Source organism: Odontesthes bonariensis, chromosome 24, assembly GCF_027942865.1.
Source record: "Odontesthes bonariensis isolate fOdoBon6 chromosome 24, fOdoBon6.hap1, whole genome shotgun sequence".
NCBI classification, from domain to species: Eukaryota; Metazoa; Chordata; class Actinopteri; order Atheriniformes; family Atherinopsidae; genus Odontesthes; species Odontesthes bonariensis.
Window position 1 is genome coordinate 26,427,132 of NC_134529.1, and position 24,586 is coordinate 26,451,717.

At 40.7% G+C, this 24,586-nt stretch overlaps 1 protein-coding gene across 2 annotated transcripts in view; it reads left to right on the top strand.

Annotated features, from left to right (window-relative positions):
• Positions 1-24,586, top strand: part of cnih3 (cornichon family AMPA receptor auxiliary protein 3) — a 160,128-nt gene that overhangs the window by 119,288 nt on the left and 16,254 nt on the right. For both annotated transcript variants that reach the window (XM_075458666.1, XM_075458665.1), the window contains exon 4: positions 19,064-19,176. In XM_075458666.1, coding sequence (XP_075314781.1) covers positions 19,064-19,176 — 113 coding nt within the window. The remainder of the gene's footprint in view (positions 1-19,063; positions 19,177-24,586) is intronic.

Below are 24,586 nucleotides of genomic sequence, written 5' to 3' on the forward strand. Positions count from 1 at the left end.
ATGCCTTCTTTGGGCTATAGAGCAGTTTGCCCCCCGCTGTATCGGGACACACCCACCTGGCCTTCAGCTCAGTGCGCTCCACGACAGCGGAGCGCAGGTGCTTTGATGCGTATATGTATCTCGTGCTCCAATTATCATTGGCAGTCCAGCCACGGGATGAAAGTCCCTCTTAATTTGTTGGACAGCAGTGTATGGGAATTTGATGTACCATGGGGAGCGCATGACTCACAGAGGACTGGGACACCCCCGATCTGTCTCCAATCTCGCTCTGAAAGGTTCCAGTGGCCAAAAATCCAAGGGTGGTGAGGACCTGGACATGTGGTGGAATTGGGTTTGATCGGCGTGTTTTTCTGGAATCGTGGCTCTAGCAATTTGCAGCAGCACAATCCTTGGCAGTCTTAATCGCGATGTCAGCCATTCGTCTGTCTCCGCAAGGATATCTACACGGTCTCTTCCAAGAGCCTGACGTGCTAAGGCATCCAAAAGTAGCAAGTCAGCCGCTGGTTACACTTCGCACGATTTAAGAACGAATCTGTGCGTACGAACAGTTCTTGCATGAGGCCCATTGAGATTATGGTCCACAATTGTGGCCCTATTCGGATTCTTTTTGTCACACAGGAATTTAATTTCCTTCTCTGTTTTGCCGTCCTATCTTTCCACCTTCAAACAAACATTTGGGCTTTTCTTACAGCATCACCAGACTACAGCAGTAGTAGTAAAAATATGGGGACAGAAATATGAATGACTGCAGTTGTTTTCAACCTACCTACATGAAAGTTTAAAACTAGATTCTCTTTAAAGGAGCACCAGTCAGCCAAGACGAAGTGTTGACAGTGCAGTCAGTGAGGAAATCTCTGTGCTTTCGTACCTGCTGCTGCTCTGAGTTCTACACAGTCAGGTGGATGACAGACCAGGTGTCGCTATGCGTGGGGTGAGATGGAGAGCTGTGTTGTGCTTGCTCAGCTATATATTTTTTTCTTTGTCTAGCTTTCGTCTTTTTTTATCCTCAATTTATGTCCCTCACTTGCTATGAGTGTTGCTCAGTGACACAACATTCTTACTCTGCTTTCCTCAGAGCCAAACTGGATGGTAAGTCACATTTGAAAAGCTCTCCAGCTTCCTTTCAGCTGTGAAGGAACATGCTCTTTGGTGGGTGGCCTCACTAATTGGACCTGAAGAGGTTGAGGGTGAGGTGCAGTAAAACTGTCAGGTTCCTCATGGGCTTTGAAAGGAACGTGGGCAGGAGTTCTAATTTACCATGTTGGATGGTGATTTGCAGTCAGAGATCTGGAAGCTGTTTTTTCCAGCTGGGTAAGTGAGAGGAAAAAATAGCCTGTGGAAATGAACAAGCTCAGTTTTCTAAAGGGAGGCATGTTGGATAAAAATACAGGATGGATTAGGGACATAAAGGACAAAACTGTTTTTGCAAAACTGTCTAGTTCACACATAGATGTGTTTTCTCAGCTTTCTGAGAAAGGCATGTGATTAAAAAAAGATTTAAAAAAAAAAAACTGTCTGCATTTTGTTGCTTTTTTATACACATGAAAAATTTAATCTCTGACTTTTTTTCTTGTCAATAGGTTCCACATAGATTGATCTAATATGTATTTATATCATCTAAAGGCAAAACATAAGCTAATTTAATATTACAAGCTTATATTAAACTAACATTGTATTACTAATTGATTCAACCAACCAAAATAACTTCTATGTCAAAAGATATGAGCTTAACTAACTATGTTATTTGAACTTAACATTTCTACTTTCTCCCTACATATTTGACATATTTTCTAGTCAATTTGACCACTAAAAGTGCTTTCTCAATAGATGTCACATTCATACAACGATGGATGCATCAGTAGGCAACATGGGTTTCAGTGTCTTCCAAGGACAAGGACACTTTGACATGTGGCCCAGAGAAGCCTTGAGTTGAACCAACAACCTTTTGATTGGCAGGTGACTACTATCCTCCTGAACTACAGCTCCAACGACTTAATTTCATAGCCAGTCAAAGAATATGAAAGGTTAAAATCGAATTTTATGTCTGTTAGTTAGGTTGACTAAATTCAAGTCGACGGGTTCCACACAAATAAATTCAGTAGACCAATCTCATGTTTGCTGTTCTCTTTATTAACGAACAAACCATTCAAGCACTTTACCTATCGGGGTCATCTTGCTCCAGATATGTTCAACATAAATATGTATTTCTAATAAATAACATCAATAATTTTAATAATAAACATATTCTGTACCATATGGACAATCAAGTACATTAAATCTTACTTTTAAAGTTTCAGTGTTTCACATTTAGGGTGATTGTTGGAATATTTAAATTCAGAGATGCCGCAATTAACTTGCACTCCTCTTTTACATTGCAGTAGATGCTGAACTTTTGAACTGTAAGACAGTGACAAGCTGTTGACAACACTTGTCAACATCTTAAAGGGCTGTCCACACCAACAACAGTGTATAGAAATAGAAAATACCATCTGCTGTGAATAATATAATGAACCAAGGTCACACTTTCCTATCAACTTAATGTGGTATAGAAAAAGTTGCCATGGAACCAGGAGACATACATGCTCTATGTTTATTTTTCTTTACTGGCATTGACATTGTGTCATCTGACCTTACCTCCTTTCACGCTTATTGTCTGAAGCTCCTCGGTGAAGGTTCACACCCAACTCCTGCCCCACTGAGTATTTTAAAATATTAAACATACTATATATATATATATATATATATATATATATATATATATATATATATATATTCAGTAAAAAGCTTGGACATTATTGCAAACTTCTCAAATCACGTCTTTGGAACCTTCACATAGTCATCACGTAGCCATTGATGACTCCCAATTGCACCACCGATTTACCTCAGATCCAGGCAATTTTTCTACGGCCTCCAATTTTTTTCTGTTCAAGGAAAATCAGGCTAGAAAAAGACTTAACATGCTTCAATAAAATGTTTTACACACCCTCTAGTACTAGGGGGCTGGGGCTGATTGTTCGCCGCTTCTCCACCCGCAATAACTTCAAATTGCTTCCATAGCTTTAGTTTAGATAGATATTTTATTAGCAAAGTTGCTTTTTTTTCGCCGTACGTACCGCCGGCACTCTTTTTGGGACATTGGAACTGCGACTCACCCATCTTCTTATGGTGGGGTAGCCACCAGCTACCAGCGCTCCCTACCAGCTACAGACAACCACAGCTGACGGCCCAGTTCCACCTGGAAGGGGCTCTCTGGATCCGACCACCACATCGCTTGACAAACGGCTGGTTGTATCTGGCTGGCCGGCTGCGGCTCCGGCTCCGAGCTAGCGCTGTTTGGCAGCTGACTGCAGCATTCTTCCGTGGTCAGCATGGCGTTCAGCTACTCCATCGCGCAACTTCGCCGACTTAGACCTGCGGCCGCTCCTGGATTTGACGTCTCCATCATCAAAGAGCTTGGATTTCCTCTCCGCCCTCGTTACATCCACAGAGGCTCGGGACGAAACTTCATTTTCCATGACCAGCCGAGTTGCTCTGCTACAAACATCCCATGTCTCTGGTCACCCGTCGGCCGTTTGATGCGTCATCAGAACGCCGTCGCTCCGGCAACGATCAACACGGGAAACACCGCGAGATCTCTGCGTTCCAGCGGGGGAAATACCGCGAGATTCACGCACACTCGGCTGGATACTGTCCATGACATGGATTCCAGTCTACGTGGAGTGGATTTCAATGTGTTACGACCTGTACAAAAATTCACTCCACAGTCATTGCTTAAATTTGAACTTTTTAACACCCAGTCTATCAACAATAAATCCACCCTGATTGAAGAACATATCAGGGAAAAGGGACTTGATTTCATGTGTCTGACAGAAACCTGGCACCAGCCAGAGGTTTACTCCGCCCTAAATGAGGCCTGTCCCCCCGAATACACCTACTTGGAGGCAGCTCGCACCACTGGGCGCGGTGGTCGCCTTGCTGTCATCCACAGACAGGACCTGGAGTTTTCCCCCACTCCACTGCCTGCAACATCCTCCTGTGAATGCCTAGCGTTTAAAGTTAAGCCCCCTTTCCCCATGACTGTCCTCCTCATCTACCGCCCCCCCAAATCTAACTCTGCCTTCATCCCCGAAATATCCGATCTCCTCACAACTCTCTGTACTTCCTCTGCCAATATCATAATTTTGGGAGATATAAATATTCATGTCGACACCCCTTCCTGTCTCCCCGCTGTTGAAATCCTTCAGCTTCTGGACTCTCTCAACTTACAACAACATGTCGATGTCCCTACACACTCCAAGGGACACACACTCGATCTGGTCATCTCAAACTCTGCCCCCATCCGCAACCTACTGGTTTATGATCTTGGTGTCTCCGACCACAAGGTTGTGTCAATGGAGCTGCCTTTTCCTTCCCCCTACACTAAACCCAAGCGGCAGATCAAATTCAGATATCTGAAAAAGATAAATGTGGATGCCCTGGCCCTCGACCTTCATCTTCTCTCCTATGGCTCTGCTGATTTCCTCTCTGCTGCCGACTCAGTGGATTTCTACACCCATTCCCTGAGTATCCTACTGGACGTTCACGCCCCTTTAACATCCAGGACAGTTTCCTTCTCACGCTCAGCACCTTGGTACACCTGTGAGCTGCGTAAGATGTAGGCGGCTGGGCGTGTCCTTGAGCGGCGGCTCAAGACCTCCAGGCTGACTGTCCACAAACAGGCGTACAAGGAGCACAGGAAGGCATACGCAGAAGCTCTGAGTGATGCACGGTCCAGATTCTATTCCACCATTATAAACAACAGCCCTGGAAATTCATAACAACTTTTCTCAACAATAAATCAACTTCTCAAACCACCATCACTGTCCCACTCTGAGGTCACTGATGAGAGGTGCAACATGCACATCACTTTTTTCAGACAAAAAGTCGCCAACATCCGCTCACATCTTTCCACCACTGTTGCTCCGCCCCCTCAAACTGCCGACCCACTGCCTGAAAATGTCCAAACTCTCTGCTCCTACCTCAACATCACACAGGGAGAGGTGGAGGATATTGTCAGAAAAATGAAACCATCCACCTGTGCTCTGGACCCTTTCCCTTCAGCCCTGCTCAAGGCCAACATCTCTGCCATATCTCCTGTTATCACCAAAATCATAAATCACTGCCTCCTGGTTGGCCATATCCCATCTGCACTAATAACCGCTGTCATCAGACCACTGCTAAAAAAAAACACCCTGGATCCAGAAATCCTCTCAAATTACAGACCCATTTCAAATCTACCATTTCTTTCAAAAGTTCTGGAAAAAGTAGTCGCTGCACAACTTCATGATCACCTCAAACACAATAATCTCTTTGAAAAGTTTCAGTCTGGCTTTCGCCCTGGCCATAGCACAGAAACAGCCTTGGTCAGGGTCACAAATGATCTTCTGATGGCATCGGATTCTGGTTCCCCATCTCTCCTCATCCTCCTTGACCTAACAGCTGCTTTTGACACAGTTGACCACAGCATCCTCCTCCACCGTCTGCAACACACCATTGGTCTCTCAGGAAATGTTTTAAACTGGTTCACCTCCTACTTGACAAACAGAACTGAATATGTAGCCCTGGGCAAAGCAAAATCACACACACACAAGGTCATCTGTGGTGTCCCCCAGGGCTCTGTGCTAGGACCCACCCTCTTCACCCTCTACCTGCTTCCCCTAGGCAAGGTCATCAGCAAGCATGGGATACCCTACCACTGCTATGCTGATGACACACAACTCTATCTTCGAACAGCTCCCACTTCCACTGCCCCCCTACTAACATCCACATTGACCACCTGTCTGGAGGAGATTGAGACGTGGATGAAGCACAACTTCCTACAACTAAACAGCTCCAAAACAGAAGCCATTCTAGTTGGCACCCCACACCAGCTCCGCTCTTCCACCATCACCAGCATCACCTTCACTGGTCAAGACATCCCCCTCTCCACTTCTGTCACCAACCTAGGTGTCAAAATTGACCCACAACTCACTTTTGACACCCACATCAAACATCTCTGCAAAACGTCTTTCTATCACCTCAGGAACATAGCCAAACTCCGCCCAACCCTTACCCTGGCTGATGCAGAGAAGCTCGTCCACGCCTTTGTCTCCTCCAGGCTGGACTACTGCAATGCACTCCTCATCGGGATCTCTGGCAGGAATGTCCAGAGACTGCAATACATCCAGAACAGCGCTGCCAGGATCCTGATGAGGGTGCGCAAATTTGACCACATCACCCCCATCCTCAAATTTCTCCACTGGCTCCCTGTCCCACTCAGGATTGAAAACAAGGTCTCCCTCCTCACCCACCAGCGCATTCACGGACATGCCCCCCAATACCTCAAAGAACTCCCCCCCCCCCCCACACACACACACACACACGCACCCGTCGATCCGCAGCTTCGCACACCCTCAAAGCTCCCAGAACCAAGCTCCGCACTATGGGTGACCGGGCCTTTTGTTCTGCAGCTCCAAGGCTGTGGAACGCCCTCCCAGACCATCTGAGGGCCCCACAGACCATTGATGCTTTTAAACGTAGCCTAAAAACACATTTTTTAGGAAAGCTTTCTATTAATTTTATTGCACTTTTTAACATTTATTAACTTGTGCCCCTCTTTTCTTTTAAGCTTGCACTGTAGCACTTTGAGATTGTTTTAATGTAAAGTGCTTTATAAATAAAATTCGTTATTATTATTATTATTATTATTAATAAGAACATCAATGGATGAAATAGTGCATGAACATCTCATCGCAAATATTTCAGAAAATTTGGGAGCACTGTGTAAGTGAGCATGTGTGTGTGCTGGTAAGAGGTTTTCCTTACTGACCTATATACTGAGTTCTGCTTGCACACTGCTGCGCTGGATGTGTATAGACACATGGAGCATTCATGTAAACACAATTAGGAGCCTCATCTGTGATTCTCAGTGTTTTAGACAAAACAGTCATTTCCAAAGTATCATTTCTGCATCATGTCCCGGCCAGCATGTCCATGTAGGGCCCATAAGGTTTAAATTTGGGCTGCAATTTGTCCCAAGTGGGTTTGTCCGTAGTTTCCACGGTGGCCTCACCTGTGTGGGTTTCAAAGTGCAACTTGAAGGGTTAGGGGTTAGGGTTACCCTAAGCCTTAAATTATTCCAAAGGCAATACAGATAAACACATCACACAAAGTAAAAGAATGTTCACATTCATATTGGCTAAATGGAAAGTCCAACCAAAGCCACACAGAGACTTGAAACCCATATGGGCAAACACAAATGGCGCCACCGTGGAAACTGCAGACAAACCCACTTGGGACCCTTATCTGCAGCCCGAATTTAGACCTTATGGGACATGCTGGCTGGGGTGCTACACTACAGAGTGGTGAGACCTTTCACACTTGACCTCTGAAAGATTTAACATCTATGAAACAATATTTTTGTACTCAAACATAAAACTGAACATTTAGCAATCAACCAAATTAGTTGTGAGATGTTCCTTCAAGTGTTTAAGTATTACACATATTTGCCTGCTTTTTGGGCCATGTTCCTAATTTTAATAAACATTTTATCATCAGATAAAACATCAGATAGACATTTTGTCATCACATTTAAAGAGCTTTTTTTATTTAATGTTTTGTCTTTTAACTAATATATTATATTCAAATTATTTGCAAATCACTGCATTCAGTTCATGAGATTTTTACAACAGTCATGCATGTTTTTTGTAATATTCTAGAATGCGCCGCATCTAAACGGTAGCAAGTAGAACTGGTCATATTGTGTGTATTCTGTTTTTTTTTTTTTTTTATACTGAACAATTATCTTTTGAGAAATTTTTATTATATTTTTCTGTGCTTGTTTGGAAAGCTGTACTGCTCGAGTTAATTCTCTTTGTATTTCTGATGTTTTTCTAAATAAGAGCAGCAGACTGAGCTTTCAAAATGTCAACTAAAGCCAAAAAAATAGCCTGAATCCCCATCTGTTTGAAGAAGAAGATTGGAAGCATTGGAGATACTGCACAGGAGCAAGAACAAGGATCAAGTGGTTCAGGCTAGGTCTTGACTCATTACTGATGCGGAATGTCAGATCGCTAGCAAATAAAATTAATAGCTGGTTAGCAGTCTTTATTAACAAAAAGTCACCTGAATTTGGAAACAAAAAAATCAGTCTGAGCTGGATAAAACTTAGTGAAAAGTATCAAAATAAACTGCTGCATAAAAGAACAGGAAAACCAATAAGCCGGAAAAAAACAGGAATGAAACAGAGTAACAACAAAATGAAGAAAAAAAAAAACATACAGACATTGAAAAAGTGCTCACAGGGATGCTTTGAGGCCACAGATTTGTATACACTCTTAGACACATAGAGAAGATATCAATGCCTGAATTAAGTGTGTGACTGTTATGGAGGGGTTAGGTCTCTTTCCTTTCTATTTTTGTTTTGTTTGGAGCTGGTGGTGGACACGTGATGTGCAGCTGTCACCATGGAAATTGTGACGTCACCTCCGGTCCGTGGGTTGGCGCGAGTTTTGATGATCTTATTTAAAGTGATGGTTCTGAGTAGATTCACCCTAGGGTCATTTGAACCATGACATCCAGCCAAGTAGCCCACCCGAAGTTTTTCCGATATTGGCTGAACATCAGCCGAGTTACTGAGTTATCCCGAATAGCTTAGTACAATCGCTAATGGGCCCAGGCAGTATCTCCAAAATTACCACACTAAAATCACATGGCATCCCAGCCAGCATGTCCATGTGGGGCCCATAAGGTTTAAATTTGGGCTGCAGATAAGGGTCCCTAGTGGGTTTGTCCGCAGTTTCCACGGTGGCCTCACCTGTGTTTGCCCATATGGGTTTCAAAGTGCAACTTGAAGGGTTAGGGGTAAGGTTTACCTTAAGCCTTAAATTATTCCAAAGGCAATACAGATAAACACATCACACAAAGTAAAAGAATGTTCACATTCATATTGGCTAAATGCAAAGTCCAACCAAAGCCACACAGAGACTTGAAACCCATATGGGCAAACACAGGTGGCGCCACCGTGGAAACTGCAGACAAACCCACTTGGGACCCTTATCTGCAGCCCGAATTTAGACCTTATGGGCCCCACATGAACATGCTGGCTGGGATGACACCAAACTTCTACAGTAGTACAAATATGGTCTGTACTCACAAAATGATGCATTTGGAAGTTTGTACATAGTCCAGCAGTTTATTATTATCAACACAAACCTAATAGCTTCTCTGCTGCTAAAGCTGCGTCGACGTCACTTCCTTGATCTGGGAGCTTCAAAGTAAGATGAGGGTTGATCTACTACTGTAGACAACAAAGCAAGGCTGCTCAATTTCTCCATTGATAAAATAAATTCAAAACTCTACAACATAAAAATTCATGTAGAATATAGCATATACTTTGTTGTCTACAGTAGAAGATCAACCCTCATCTTACATTGAAGCTCCCAGCTCAAGGAAGTGACGTCGACGCAGCAGAGAAGCTATTAGGCTTGTGTTGATAATAATAAACTCCTGGACTATGTACAAACTTCCAAATGCATCATTTTGTGAGTACAGACCATATTTGTACTCAGTGTTGTGCGTGAACGAGTTCAAAAGAACGCGTTCATTGAACACGCTCATTTTTTCGCGAACGTTGAACTGAACGCAACACATTTTCTAATAAAGAACTTGAACATGAATTAGTTCACATTATGTGTCATGAACGGCAGACATCACTGTAAATGAACGTTGGAATTTGTTTTCCATTGAAAACTGAGTGACATCTGTTTTCTCTTTTGAAACGCAACGAGAGAAATTCCTCCCTCCTGTATTCTCCCTGGTGCCGCTTAAATCATGTATCACCAGACAGAAATGGTTTTGACATTGGGTGCGCAATGCATTGCGGGCAACGTAGTGTCCGGCTGAGAATAGTTGAATAACATACTGGCTTCCGAACGACGTTACCCGTGATGAATTGCGCGCGGAGGGCTGGAGGAGTGAGAGAGAGATAGAGAGAGAGAGCAATGACGAGAGTGAGTGAAAGCGCTGCAATTTAAAAAAAAAAGGCTAGTGGAAGTGATGGCACGGAGACAGACACCGATTCTCCTTATGAACATTTAAAACAATTTTACACTCTTGCAAACCAAGACCCCGACGGCAAAAATCTTACTTTTCTGTGTAAGATATGTCCACCTGCGCTGCAAAAACAAGTTAGGACATCAACAACGTCCTTCTCGAATTTGAAACGGCGCATTGAGTTAAAACATCCCATCCAGTGTGAATGCATATATGCACGCCCTCGAGGGTCATAAGGGAGGAAAGGGAAAAAAGACCCCCTGCCAACCCCAAACGCAAATGACACAGCCAACTGGTCTACCTCCTTGTCTGTACTGCTGCAAGTTTCATCACCTGGTAAGAAACCCACAATTGCAGTGTCATGAGCAAATGTCTACAATGAGCAGTTTCAAAGAACATATAGTGATTTCTAGCTCGTAGTGTGAAAAAAGTATTTATTTGAATATCTCACGAAAAAAGTAAAATGAACTGAACTTTGAACTAGTTCAGAATTAAAATTGTGAACTTTGAACGTGAACTGTTCACTTTGAGCATGTATGAACTGAACTTGAACTAGTTCAGAAAAGCTGTGAACTGGCACAACACTGTTTGTACTACTGTAGACGTTTGGTGTCATGGCATGTGATTTTAGTGTGGTAATTTTGGAGATACTGCCAGGGTCCATTAGCGCTTGTACTAAGCTATTCGGGATAACTCAGTAACTCGGCTGATGTTCAGCCAAGATCGGAAAAACTTCGGGTGGGCTACTTGGCTAGATGTCACGGTTCAAATGACCCTAGGGTGAATCTACTATGAACCATCACTTTAATGTCAGCGGTATTATAACAAAGTGGAAGCGATTGAGAACGACAGCAACTCAGCCATGAAGTGGTAGGCCACGTAAAATAACAGCGCAAGGTCAGTGAATATTGAAGCTCACAGTGCGCAGAGGTCGCCAACTTTCAGCAGAGTCAATCGCTACAGACCTCCAAACTTCATGTGGCCTACAGATTAGCTCAAGAACAGTGCGTAGAGAGCTTCGTGGAATGGGTTTCCATGGCCGAGCAGCTGCATCCAAGCCATACATGCCAAGCATTGTGTGCAGTGGTGTAAATCACACCGCCACTGAATCATAGAGCAGTGGAGACATGTTCTCTGGAATAATGAATCACGCTTCTCCATCTGGCAATCTGATGGAGTCTGGGTTTGGCGGTTGCCAGGGGAACGGTACTTGTTTGACTGCATTGTGCCAAGTGTAAAGTTTGGTGGAGGGGGGGATTATGGTGTGGGGTTGTTTTTCAGGAGCTAAGCTTGGCCCCTTCGATCCAATGAAAGGAACTCTGAATGCTTCAGCAAACCAAGAGATTTTAAGACAAAGCAAGGCCATAGACATGGATGAGCGAGTTTGGTGTGAAAGAACTTGACTGGCCTGCACAGAGTCCTGACCTCAACCTGATAGAACACCTTAGGATGAATTAAAGCGGAGACTGTGAGCCAGGCCTTCTTTTCCAACATCAGTGTCTGACTTCACGAATGCGCTTCTGGGAGAAAAATTCCCATAAACACACTCCTAAACCTTGTGGAAAGCTTGAATTTAAGAGTTGAACCTGTCATAGCTGCAAAGGGTAACCCTATGGGTTAAGAATGGGATGTCACTTAAGTTCAAATGCGTGTAAAGGCAAATGAGCGAATGCTTTTGGCAATATAGTGTATATATCTATCTATATATATATATATATATATATATTTGAGTGGCTTTCACCACTGTTGTCAATACAAAGTAGTATTTTCATTGCATTCAAATTAGTTTAATTGGATAATTAGAAGTTTATATCTATACACAGACAGTATCAAACATGTTCCCAGTTTTTCTTTATCTTCATAGTTCATACTGTTCAATAAAAGAAACACTTCCTGTTCCAAACCTAATATAGGCATCTTGAAGTACCATAACTGCTACTTCCTTACTTATTACTTTCTCACTTTCTTCTTTCCATTCCTGCTCCTTACTTGTGATGAATATATTTAATTAATAATTAGCTCATGCAGAAATGCTGGATTTTACAGGGTTCACTGATAGCAGAACAATTTAGACCCCAAAATTAAAATGTCCACTTCTTTCAAGTTATAAGACTCTGTCTATATATTTTATCTTTTCGTTTTTTCATACACGTTTATACATTCAGTGCTATATTTTTGGCTGGAATGGTACAACTGCACAACATCATGGATATCTGTAGTGAAATATAGATTTGTAGATGATTAAAATGGGTGCATCAGATGGTTGTTTGGGTAGCCCTCAGGCTCCCAGCTAGCATAACAGATCTCCAGTCCCAGCAAGGCACAGTCCCATATGGGTCCCTCAGTCAACACACAGTCACGGTTTATGGTCAACAATTGAGGAGAAAAAAATTGTTTGCTACCCATCTGCATAAAAACCTCGTCTATATAATCTAACTCACAAACATCCAACATATTTTCTGTACTGGGAACTTATTCACTAAATGACAATAATATACTCTGTATATTATTATTATTTTTTTTTTGCATTTCTTGTCTGTGCATTTATATTTTGTCCCTGCAAGAAATATGCCAAAAGAACAGAGCTTTGGAGTTCACATTTAAATTTTGTGATGTTGGAATGAGAATTAGGCACAGTTTGTTTGTCATGGTGTGATTACTTGATTTAATTAGACACTGATTAAAAGCAAACAACAAACTATAATACAGCTGTTCAGACAAATATGCCTGCATGCTTTGCATACCTCGGCTAAATAGTTTGTCATCTTACTGTTGGATTTGGAGTGCAAATAATCTGCCCTACTTCCTGCTCAAATGCAAATAGTTGGGTAAAATTGTAAATAAACTGTCCATGTTAGAATAGTTGATTCAGCAAAGATAGTTTCTACACAGGCTAAAAAGCAGCACATCAAGAGCAAACAAGGTTTTAATTATTAACCCTTGAACTAGAACACAATTAACAATGGAAGTGTGACTACTCTTTTTGCCATAAGGTTATAATTGATGTTAAAAATCCACTATACTCGATACTTGGGTGTCATAAATCATGCTTATCTTGGAGAATACATAGCATACATAGAAGCTTTTCAGAGACATTGTGACTCTAAAAATTGCTTTCCCTGCCTCAGCATCCCACAGACTTTCAGTCGACTCCCCTCTTAACCTATAGACAACATGTCCTGTATTTATCAGTAGTTATCTCATGTATTTGTTACATCCCTTATATTCTTAAAAACGAAAAGCAGCATATAAATAAAATAAACTGCAAAGATGAACTGTGGCTGTTGTTTTTGTGGCATTATTAGGTCATATTTGTTGGACAGCACTGTCACACATTGAGTGACGTAGCGGGCCACCGACAGGTATGACGGGAATGATTGACATCCACCCATTGTTCCTGTTAAAAGTAAACAAGACAAACACCGTAAATGCATCAAAAATAAGTTATATTAGTGGCACTGAAAAATGGAAGAAAAAGAAAACGGAGGAAGAAAAACAGTCTAAGGCTAAAGGTAAGGCATGTATTGGGTGATGTGGGCTGGATAGCTGGAGGTCTAATGCCTTTTCCTGCTAGTTAGCCTTGGATAAATGTTATGTAGCCGGCTAGGATTTGTTCGTTATAAACTCAGCTTTAGTGTTTGCTTTATGAAAGTTTGCTTATATAAAATTTATGTCACATTTGAATGAACAGTCTCTCCTGCCATGGGAATGACTGACTGATTCCAGACCCGTTTAATTCAGATTCTAGCAGGGAGGGAGGGCATGTTGTTGTGGTCTGCTCTGTCATTGTTCAGTGGAAGTTGTCTCTCCGATATTTGACACTTAACATTATTTTAGCATTAGTTAGGATTCATTTACTAAGTTTGGTGTGTATTTTATATGCCTCTCATTAGAAGGGTGCTACTGTTAATAATTTAAAAAAAAACATATTTTAAAGGTTTGTTTTTTAAGTGAAATATAAATATTAGGCATTATGTTGATTATTTTAGAATATTGTGGCAGTGGATAATTTTTCTTAGTTTTATTACTTTAACTAGTACAATGTGTAAATTAATGCCAAAACTTCTTAAAAGTGACAACGTTGTAATTGGGTACAAGCTTTAAAAGGACGCTGTACATTACAATGTTTAATATAAAAACATTAATTGTAATTTTCTGCATTACTGCAACATCACTGAAATGATAAAATAGGAATATGCACTGATCTATTTTGCTTGGTAACCGAAGGAGCTTTGTCTTTGCAGGAACAATTCTAAAATATTTTGGAGCTCCACATATTCAGTTCAAAATCCTCCTCCTCGCACACAAAGCCATCCATAACCAGGCCCCGTCCTACCTCACTGACTTGCTCCATCACCACAATGGATGCTAACCTCCTTACTCCACCATTAAAAAACTAGCACTGAACCTGGGACAACAGAGCCTTCTCTGCAGCTGCCACCTCCCTCTGGAACTTCTCTAAACTTGGTGGTGGCTGATGCAGCAAAAGCTTCAACAGATGCCATCAGCTACTTTGGCAATGTACAGAAACTGAACAGCCTTTTTTCAGCAGCCCCACAAAGATGGGCAATCCTAAGGGAACATGTCACTGTTGTACTCAAGACTTGGAGTGACACATGGTGGGAGAGCCGTATTAACAGCATAGAGGCTGTGCGGTACCAGGCCTCTAATATAAGGGAAGCGTTGTTGGAGGTCAGGGAAAAAGTGACAGATCCTCTGATCAAGGTTGAAGCCCAAAGTTTGGCAGAAGAGGTTGGATCATACCGATTTCTCATTTGCACAGTAATATGGTATGACATCCTAAACCATGTGAACCATGTCAGCAAGTTCCTGCAGTCTGCCACTATGCAGCTTGATGTGGCTGTTGACCTCCTCACTAAGGCAAAAACATCTCTGACTAATTACAGAGAAATTGGCTTTGCTTCAACTCAGGCATCTGCTAAAGAGATGAATGTGGAGGCTGTACTGAAAGAGAAAAGACAAAGGAGCACAAAAAAGCACTTTGCCTATGAAGCCCCAGGGGAGCCAATTGCAGATGCCATGAAGAGGCTAGAAGCAACATTCTTTAATGTTGTTGACACAGCCATTGAATCCTTAAAGGATAGGTTTGAAACACTAGGTGAAGTGAAAGCCAGATTTGGAGTGCTGCTCAATTTCCAAAAACTGGATGATCAAGAATTGTGCAACCAGTGTGATGACCTCTGCAGGACATTAAGCACTGGAGATGAAAGTGACATTGATGGAAAGGAGCTGGCTGTGGAGATCAAAAACTTGCCAAGCTGGCCTTCTGATGACATAACTGCTCTTGAGCTCCTCACTTTCATCCACAGAAAAACATTTGGAGGAACTGTATATTGCCCTGAGAATCGCCTGCACTCTGCATGTGACTGTGGGCTCAGCAGAGAGGAGCTTCTTAAAAAAAAAAGCTTCTCAAAGCTGAAGCTCATGAAGACCTACTTAAGGTCATCCATGGGACAGGATTGCCTCACTGGTCTTGCAATAATCAGCATCAGCCATGAGATGGGCAAGCAGCTGTCATATGTAGACATCATTGATAACTTTGCAAGTAAAAAAGCCAGCAAGCAGACATTTTTAGGACAATACACTGACTGTTACTGTGCATCAACTGTGTTATTACTATGTATAGTATATTAGGTGTTATGCTGATAAGTGTGAGACTGTGATGTTAAATAAGCATTATTTTTAGTGTTGGTTTGTTTTCATTGTTGAACTTTAAAATTGATGTTTGTTTGTTGTAAGTAAAGATTTTTGAACTCATTGGCTGCCAGCCATTTTCAGTTCAGAGAGACCTATACTGCCAAGTGTTTTACAGTATTTTGACTGATTTTCCAAGACCCACAGAAAAGTGTGTCTTATGACTATGTACACACTGAAATTACCAAACGAAAGAGTAGACTCTCTTCTTTCATCAGGAAAAAAAAGTTTGTTTCTACCATTTTCAGTCCTTTAGTAATAGACAGTAGAACATAGGTTGGTTTCACCAAAAACAGCTGTTTGACCAAAAAAACGGAGAAAACGAGCTTCTTTTTTTTTGTGCAAAGTGGCACTGCTGCCACCTTGCGTGTAATTTTGCCAGTATATTCTCTGTTTAGTGTTTACAAGCCTAAGATTTAGTGACAAACTCCGCTAGATTGTCCCCCAGCCCGCTCCGTTAAAAAACGCAATTGACGTCTATAGACGTCTTTGGCACCGAAAAAGTTAAAAGCGCTCAAAATCGCTATATTTATTGATTGTTGTTATCTTTGTATTATAGTTTTTTTTTTATCAGTTTAACTAGTTTTTCTGAGTTTTTCAACTTAGTGTTCAAATTTAACTGTACACTATTTTGCTCATAAAGTGTAATAGATGGGGTGGCCATGGCTCAGTGGTTAGAGTGGGTCATCCAATAACCAAAAGGTTGACAGTCCGATTCCCACTCTCGTCTGGTTTATTCATGCATCTCTTGAATTAAAGGAAATATCACTATATGCAGCAATACTTCTCACTTTAATTTTAAAATAAAAGTTTCTTCTGAAAAAAACTGAATGCAGAATAAACTAAAGGCCACTTCTTTGGGTAAATAGAGCATTCTTTCCCATCACGTGACTGCAGTCAGCCAAGAAGGGATTAGAATAAAAGAGTGACTACAAAGCTGAGCATTTCTATTTGCATTTGGATAAGATATTTTTCATTTTGGAAGGAGTTTGATCTTGTCCATGGAATGCATGCATGCTGCAGTGGTGTGAACAGCTTTCCTGCTGTATGCATGAAAGCAAATTGATATATTTAGGTTTTGTGGTAGCTGCAGTTTTCTTGAATCATGCCATTTAAGAGTTATTAGCAGGCTTGTAGTGGCCTGAATAATGCATCTTGAACATTGCCTCTTTATGGCAAGCATATACAGTAATGTTCCGGGTCAGGTGGTCCAGAATAACAATATAATGCTTTTCACTGTATGCTATTAAATATACACGAAGTGTATAAGTAACTTTCTTTCTGAATTCCATTAACTGCAGCTGTGAAAAGCTTCTGCAAATTTCAGAGGACATTTTGGTAAAAGAAAGGAAGAACCCCTTAAAATTGCAAATTTAAATTGTTTCCTAATCGTAAAAAAAAATTAAAGTATTGGACTTGGTCCAGGATGCATTCAGTGAGTTTTCTTGTTTAATATCTTTTTTCCTATACCAGTGAGTATTAATATGACAATGTGGCATCTGTTGAATAGCTGAAATATGGCTCTGGTTTATTCATGCATCTCTTGAATTAAAAATTGCAGTAATACCTCTAGCTTCCGTCTCATTGCATACAGAAGCTCCATCATGACCCTTTAATGTCATATAATAACGCATAGGATATCCTTCTAATATACCTTTTCATCATGCTGCTTAGGCCATTACACTCCAAGTAGTGTTTCTCAACATGTGATATAGATGCCCCGAAATTATATGTTTTGTCTGAGCATATTTCTTCAATGTTGTTGTTCATCACTGTGTTAATCAAGAAAATTAAGGACAAACTTGTTGAAAAGGAAGATAATTGCCTTTTACAACTTGAATAACATTGTCAGATACTGTTTCAACCCAAAACATGTATTTTCCTCAACTTAATCAAATAGTTATGGAACCTAAACCTGACCGAAAGTGGCTGAAAGTGAAAAATATGAAGTAAACTAATTGTTTGTTAATAAAGAAAGCAAGCTTTAATCTTGCAACATCAGTAAAAGAAGTAAACCCCTTGAATTTAGACTTTAACATTTTTTGTCGTTACACAGCAAGAGTATCTATCTATGTATCTATCTATAAGAGTATCTATCTATGTCACTATGCTCCAAGTTCCATTATTGGTGCTGCCAACAAGAGGCTCCTAATTCACAGATATTCATTCTCCTGGAACATCAAGTGAAGTATGTGTTCAAAACTGTGAATTCTAGGAAAGCTGCTGGGCCTGATGGAGTACCTGGCAAAGTACTCAAAGGCTTTGCTAACTAGCTCTCAGTAGTTTTTACTAAGATCTTTAACCTGTTCCTGATACACGCCACTGTCTCAATTCAGCCACCATAATCCCTGTACCCAAAAAGCTATCTGTGAGCAAGCTAAATGGCTACAGAACCATCGCACTGGCACCTGCAGTTACAAAATGCTTTGAGAGACCAATGTCACAACACATCAGATACTGTCTTCCCCCCTCCTTCGACCCACATCAATTCACTTACAGAGCGAACAGATCCACAGAGGATGCCGTTTCCACAGCCCTCCACACTGCTCTGTGCCACCTGGAGCACCCATGTACCTACACAAGGATACTGTCTGTCAACTTTAGTTCAGTTTTTATCATTATCCCTGTCACCCTGATGGACAAGCTGTCTGCACTGGACTCTACTCCCACCGCCTGTGCTTCGATTAAATACTTTTTCACAAAGGTTGTCAATAATTAAATATGCAGATGACACCACTTTGATGGACCTCATTACCAGGGAAGACAAGTCAGCTTAAAGGGACAAGGTGTAGCGTCTGACAGAGTGGTGTGTCACAAACAACCTGAGCCTCAACACCAAAAAAACCCAAGGAGGTGCTCATTGACTTCTGCAGACATAGAGCTGGCCTGACCCCTCTCCACATTTTGCGTTAGGAATGGAAGGAACACACTAAGAAATATTAGTTCTGCATGGTTAACTCAAAAAGAGGATTATGATTATCCTTATTATTGCTATCAGGTTATGGATTGCAGTTTAAATGTACCTTACAAAAGAGCAAAGGCTTTCCAAAGCTTGCCAGTGTATTTATCTACTCTGTTGCGTGATTAAGAGTCTTAGTAACATTCATTAATGGAGCTAGAGCATAGTAGTCAATAGTAGACTGACTTGAATCAACCGATTTTTTGGTATTGGAGTAAGGAAGGTGTAGTTGAAAGATGCTAACCTAAGACAAGCAGTTCCACGGAAGTTTGTTTTCTTCAGTGATCAAACATTCTGGCATTTTTCATTGTCCTGCAGTTGGTGCTGCCAGAGTACTCCATCCATGGGCTGTTCTGCATCATGTTTTTGTGTGCCCAGGAGTGGTTGACTGTGGGACTCAACATCCCCCTGCTTTTCTATAATACATGGAGGTAAGTATTGAGTCTATACATTTTGTGTATAATTGTATGGGTGTGAGTGTTAACACTAATGGTTCCTCCTTGTTGAGCAGGTTGTTAATTTAAGGTTAAAATAAGGCTGGTAAAACGCTGTCTTATTTTTGTCACCAAATCTGATGGAAAAAAGGAAAACCCTAAGTTTAGTCCACAGTAGAAAGACTGCTTTAAAAAAAACGTACATGATGAAATTTCTGACTTTGCTTTTACTCAGGACGAAAAGCATTGATCTACCAAAAAGAAAGTTGGTTGTTACCCAGCTTCCCAGGTCCACATATCTTAGAAAGGACACTGAATCTCATGTTGCCTCCAATACATTGTTTGGTGTGAGTGTGTGTATGATAAAGAGCCTGTAAGTGCAGTGTGGCTGTTTGTGAATGAGTGAATATGGCTTGTTGTATAAAAGTACTTTGACTGGTCAACAAGGCCAAGAAAGTGCTATATAAATACAGTCCACCTAATGTGGTTGAAGGAGTAATATAGTTAAAAGTTTATAATATTATACAATGTACAAGAAGTATATACTTTGAGACTTTGATCACATGGATGATCATTTCACCTGAGCCTTTAAGATTTTTAGCTCGGCTCATGACTGATGCCAAGAATGGAATTAAAGCATTTTCCTTCATGGCTAAATTGCTTTAGGACAAAGATGAATTCGGATACACACAGTGGGTCTACATGATGAGATTAATTTGATTATAGTTGAATTATGCTCCTTATTTGGGCAAGGGCAATTATCCAAGTATTTATGGCGGTGAATAAATGGAATCATAGGCACAAAGCATGCCATACCCCGATACGATAGGTGGCGCTGTACCCATTTCAACTAGTGGTAATAGAGCCACTTCCTGTTGACCTCTTCGTCACCAACAACAACAACAAACTCAGGCATTCGAGAAAGATGGCGAACGAAGAGCAAGATGAGGCTACGTCCCTCTAAATTTCGTTTGTGATGAGCATGATTATTGCACAAACACGATGCACAACGGCGAATTCTCCATTGCGTTGTTTGTTTGTTTCTGACGGCGGCGACAACAACAGTAATATCGTCTCCTTCAACTTCCGGGTCACGACCCCGGGAAAGAATCTCGAGCATGCGCAGAACGCAAAGTCTACTTCACCACGTGCTTCAGTGTCTACAAGCATGTTTAGTGTGACTTTCAACCGAGTTATCTCGGGGTCTTAATCCGACTGCGAGTAACCTGATCCGGTTCAATTTCTTCTCCGATTAAGGTGTCTACATAAACTTAATAACTCAGTCTTATTGTAATTTAGCCAATAATCCGATCCTTTCAGTGCCATGTAACCCCACTAACTGTGAATGGCCGGGCATAATGGCACTGCGCTCTGACGCAGCACTTCTCTGGCACTGGAGAAGCTGCTGCTGCTACAGGGATTTCGTGAACTGAAAGAGAAGCTCTTCATATATTGTTTAGATACCAGAATCACCTACATTCATAAGACCAATGCAGGCTAAATATTTAGTTTAGTATTGAACGTATTTGATGGGCAGCAACCGCCATTCCGACATCCCGCTATTCCGACATGCAAACGTACCACCATTCCAACAAGGCTTTCCATATAAGGAAATGTGCGTTACTCAACAGATGAGTCCCTTCTTTCTGTTCATGCATTTTACATGTTTTAAGACGTGTACAGATGTGATACAGTCTTTAAAAGCGTAATTAAATTTCATATAACTGAGGTATAACGCACTTCGAAAGCAAATGAATGATATTCAAATAGTTTATTACACAAAAAGGAGCAGCAAATATGCACAAACACTGTTCACTTATTGATTTAAAACTAATAAAAAAGGTGAGCTGTCATTGTTATTGCAATTATTAATGTTGCATATGATGCCAGCGTACAAAGACGCATGGGCTCTGTGGAGATCTCCACTCCAGCTGGCTGCTGTGACAGGTCACTGACACTGTATTTCTGCTTAATCTAACATGTTTCAGACTCGCCCCACTTACATTAATACCTGTATTTTGATATTTGAAATTTCAGGGGATTTTAATAATAGATTATTAAAGTTGGTTTGCGAGGTTGTGGAGTTCCTCTAAAGAAATAGGCTTTAATAGGCTATTAAAGGAATTGTCGGAAAGGTGGGACGTTTGATAGAAAATTAAGTGTCGCCATTCCGACAATTTGAGGCCCATGTCGGATTGGTGGGATGTCGGAATGGCGGCATGTAACCGTATTTGATGATCGGGGACACATTGTCATTTGCTTTTACACACTGATACACAAGATGGCCGCATGGACTGCCGTGAAGTCTGACGTCAGTCAAGTTTCATTCTATATAATCAAAGGTTCACTTCATATATTCAAGGTTCACTCCATATGTTTAAAGTTTGGTTCAATATATTCAAAGGTTCACTCCAAATTTTCAAGGTTTAATCAATATATTCAAAGTTTCATTCAATATATTCAAGTTTTATTCTATATATTCAAGGATTCATTCCATACATTAAAAGTAGGGCTGGGCGAGTTGACTCGTTATTATCGCGTTAACTTGTTAATTATTTAACACGGATAAATATTTTATCGCGCATTAACGCAGGTCTGATAATAGTGGGAAGGACTCCATCAATCTTCTCTGATAGAAACAATTCTATTGATGAAGAATCTCATGAAAAGCGTTTTTCAACAAATTTGGTAAGGTATACAAATATAAGGGAAAAGGCAGACTCAAGCACCGTGACTCCATTTCTTTCCATTGTACAATATCCCTTATTGCAAAAGAAAACTTAATGTCAACATTTCTTTTTCTGCTCTGTTTTTATCCACAATTGTCTTTGTTGTTGATCCTCCCTTAGATGTGGACTTTTAGTTAGATGTACATTTTTTTCAGCTTGGTGAGATAAAGAGTAGAGAGAAACATATTTCTGTCTGATTGACTACAGACTGCACTCAATTCCCACTGGCTACAGATGCAGCTGCTGAGAGATGAGAGGGGAAAAAATATGGAGAGTGGAGCGTGTAATATGAGGGAAGGAACAGAAGGAGGCAGGCGTAAAAGGTTGAGAAATGTAATTGTGATAAGGGATTACAGAGGAGATCAAGAGGGGAATGGTAGCTGGCTTTACACGTTTGTGTTTCCACGTGGTATTCATCAAAGTTTACAAATGCTGCTGGGAAAGGTCCTTTAAGTCGAGACCAGATTGAACATTCCGCAAGGCAACTTCCCACTATAGCTGCTAATTTTGAGCAATTTGCTCATGTGAACCAGTGCTCATTGAGGTTATATCATAACAGCTTTTGAATTGAATAACTAATGTAATTTTGAATTAAAGGATTAAGCAAATGAAGCCTTTACTTGTCTCTAGTGGTAGGGTTAGGGACTTTATGTTAAATTTCTAAATGTTGTGTTTAAAAAAAACTCATCTATAGAGGCCTAGGCTTTACACTGAGAAGCTTCGTCTTTCGGTGGAAATTTAAATTATAATATTCAATTAAAGGGAGTGAGTTACAATGAAACACTTTTATTGTAATATTTTGTAACAAAATTTGCATCCCTGCATCCCGGATTTGCAGGTACATTAATGTCAACCAAACTTTGTCCATAAATCTGCATAGAACTCGAAGAAAGATTTTTCTATTTCCTTTCTTTCTTTATATGACTGCAAAGGATGCTTTTTTTTTTTTTTTACCAAAGTGGTATACAACTTCAGTATACAACATTAGATAGATTGCTTTGATATACAGCTGAATCTTTCTAAAAGTGTTTTTATGTGTGTGTGTTTTTTTCACAGTTAGCATTTTTAGACTGCATGTTTATGAAAAAAACAAGAGGTGTATGTCAAATGACCATTTTCTCATCTATTTTTAAATGTAATTTTTGCTCCGAAAACAATGCTGATTAATTATGATGTTATGTAGTAATTAAGTAGATTTTTGTAGAAGTTTGTAGTAGATTTTCAACAATAAGCTTCCATCTTTTACCTATTTGTAAGTCTTTTGTACATGTATCCCTCATCCCTTACAGATACATGGGATTTACATTAAGTGACCCATTACAGAATTCAAGTGCTTTGTAGAATGTTTCATTTATGCATGAGACAACATACTCACGAGAATTTAAGTATGTACACTGTCATTTTGTTATGATGTATTAACATATAACTATTTCTCAATACATCCAATGTACATTGATTAACATACAGTACAATCATGCATCAATCATCTAAAAGTGTGGGTTATAACAGACATCATGCATATGGTGGCATGACCTGTAAATCCTGAAAAACCACAACTGGAAGCTGGAAGTGACCAGAAGCCAACCACCTTAATGCAACTTAATTTATAAACGCCAGTCTACTTACATTATCCTGTTAATTTGTATCAGCTCTGGGGCTCTGTTGAAAGCAAACATCACCCAGTAAAACCATCAAAGAGATAATTGTGTATCAATACAAAAAAATATATATCTTTCTAAACAACAGGTAGTGGCAGCAACTCCCTTTTTTATTTCTCATAACTTACCATTTATAAACATAAACTGGAATATAAATTCCCCATCCTTTGCTCAGTCATTAATGAACTTTTGTGTTCTGGTGATAGTGCAGATCTTTATTTTACACAGCTTTTAGAAAGAGGGCTGTTTGTGTTTACAAGTACTGAATTTGCTAAAGCGCAACCGTAAGACATGCTAATTGTGAGATGGATTAGATTTAGGTATTTTACTGAGGCAGGTGGATTCAAAGTATAAAACCCCAGCACTGATTTATAGAACTACATAAAAAACCTAGGTGGAAAATATACAAAATATTGAAATAACTTTGGTTTATCTTGTTAAGTTTTGAAAGTCCTCCACCAAAAGATACATTCTGTCAATATTGGTGAGGATGGGAAGGGAAGCAAAAAACAATGAAAAACAAAAAGCGCGGCAACGCCGGATTCAAAAAACTTAACTTAGAAAAGGCAAACAAAAGACTGGGCATGGAATAAATAAAATAAATACTTAACTTGGGAAATGACGAGGAACATGGAACAAACAGTTATCGTAGCATGGATGGCAAACAGGGCAGTGTAAAGCAAAGATCCGGTGACAAAACAGGGGAGACAGGAGACTAAATAGAGGGGTGGGAGTGATTGGAGACAATGACAGGCAGGTATGGGGAATTAACTAATTAACAAGCATGGGAAACTAAGAAGAACGAGATCGCGAATACAAGCGGCCGAAATGAGTTTCCTCCGCAGGGTGTCTGGCTCTCCCTTAGAGATAGGGTGAGAAGCTCGGTCATCCGGGAGGGGCTCGGAGTAGAACCGCTGCTCCTCCGCATCGAGAGGAGTCAGATGAGGTGGCTCGGGCATCTGGTTAGGATGCCTCCTGGACGCCTCCCCGGTGAGGTGTTCCGGGCCCGTCCCACTGGGA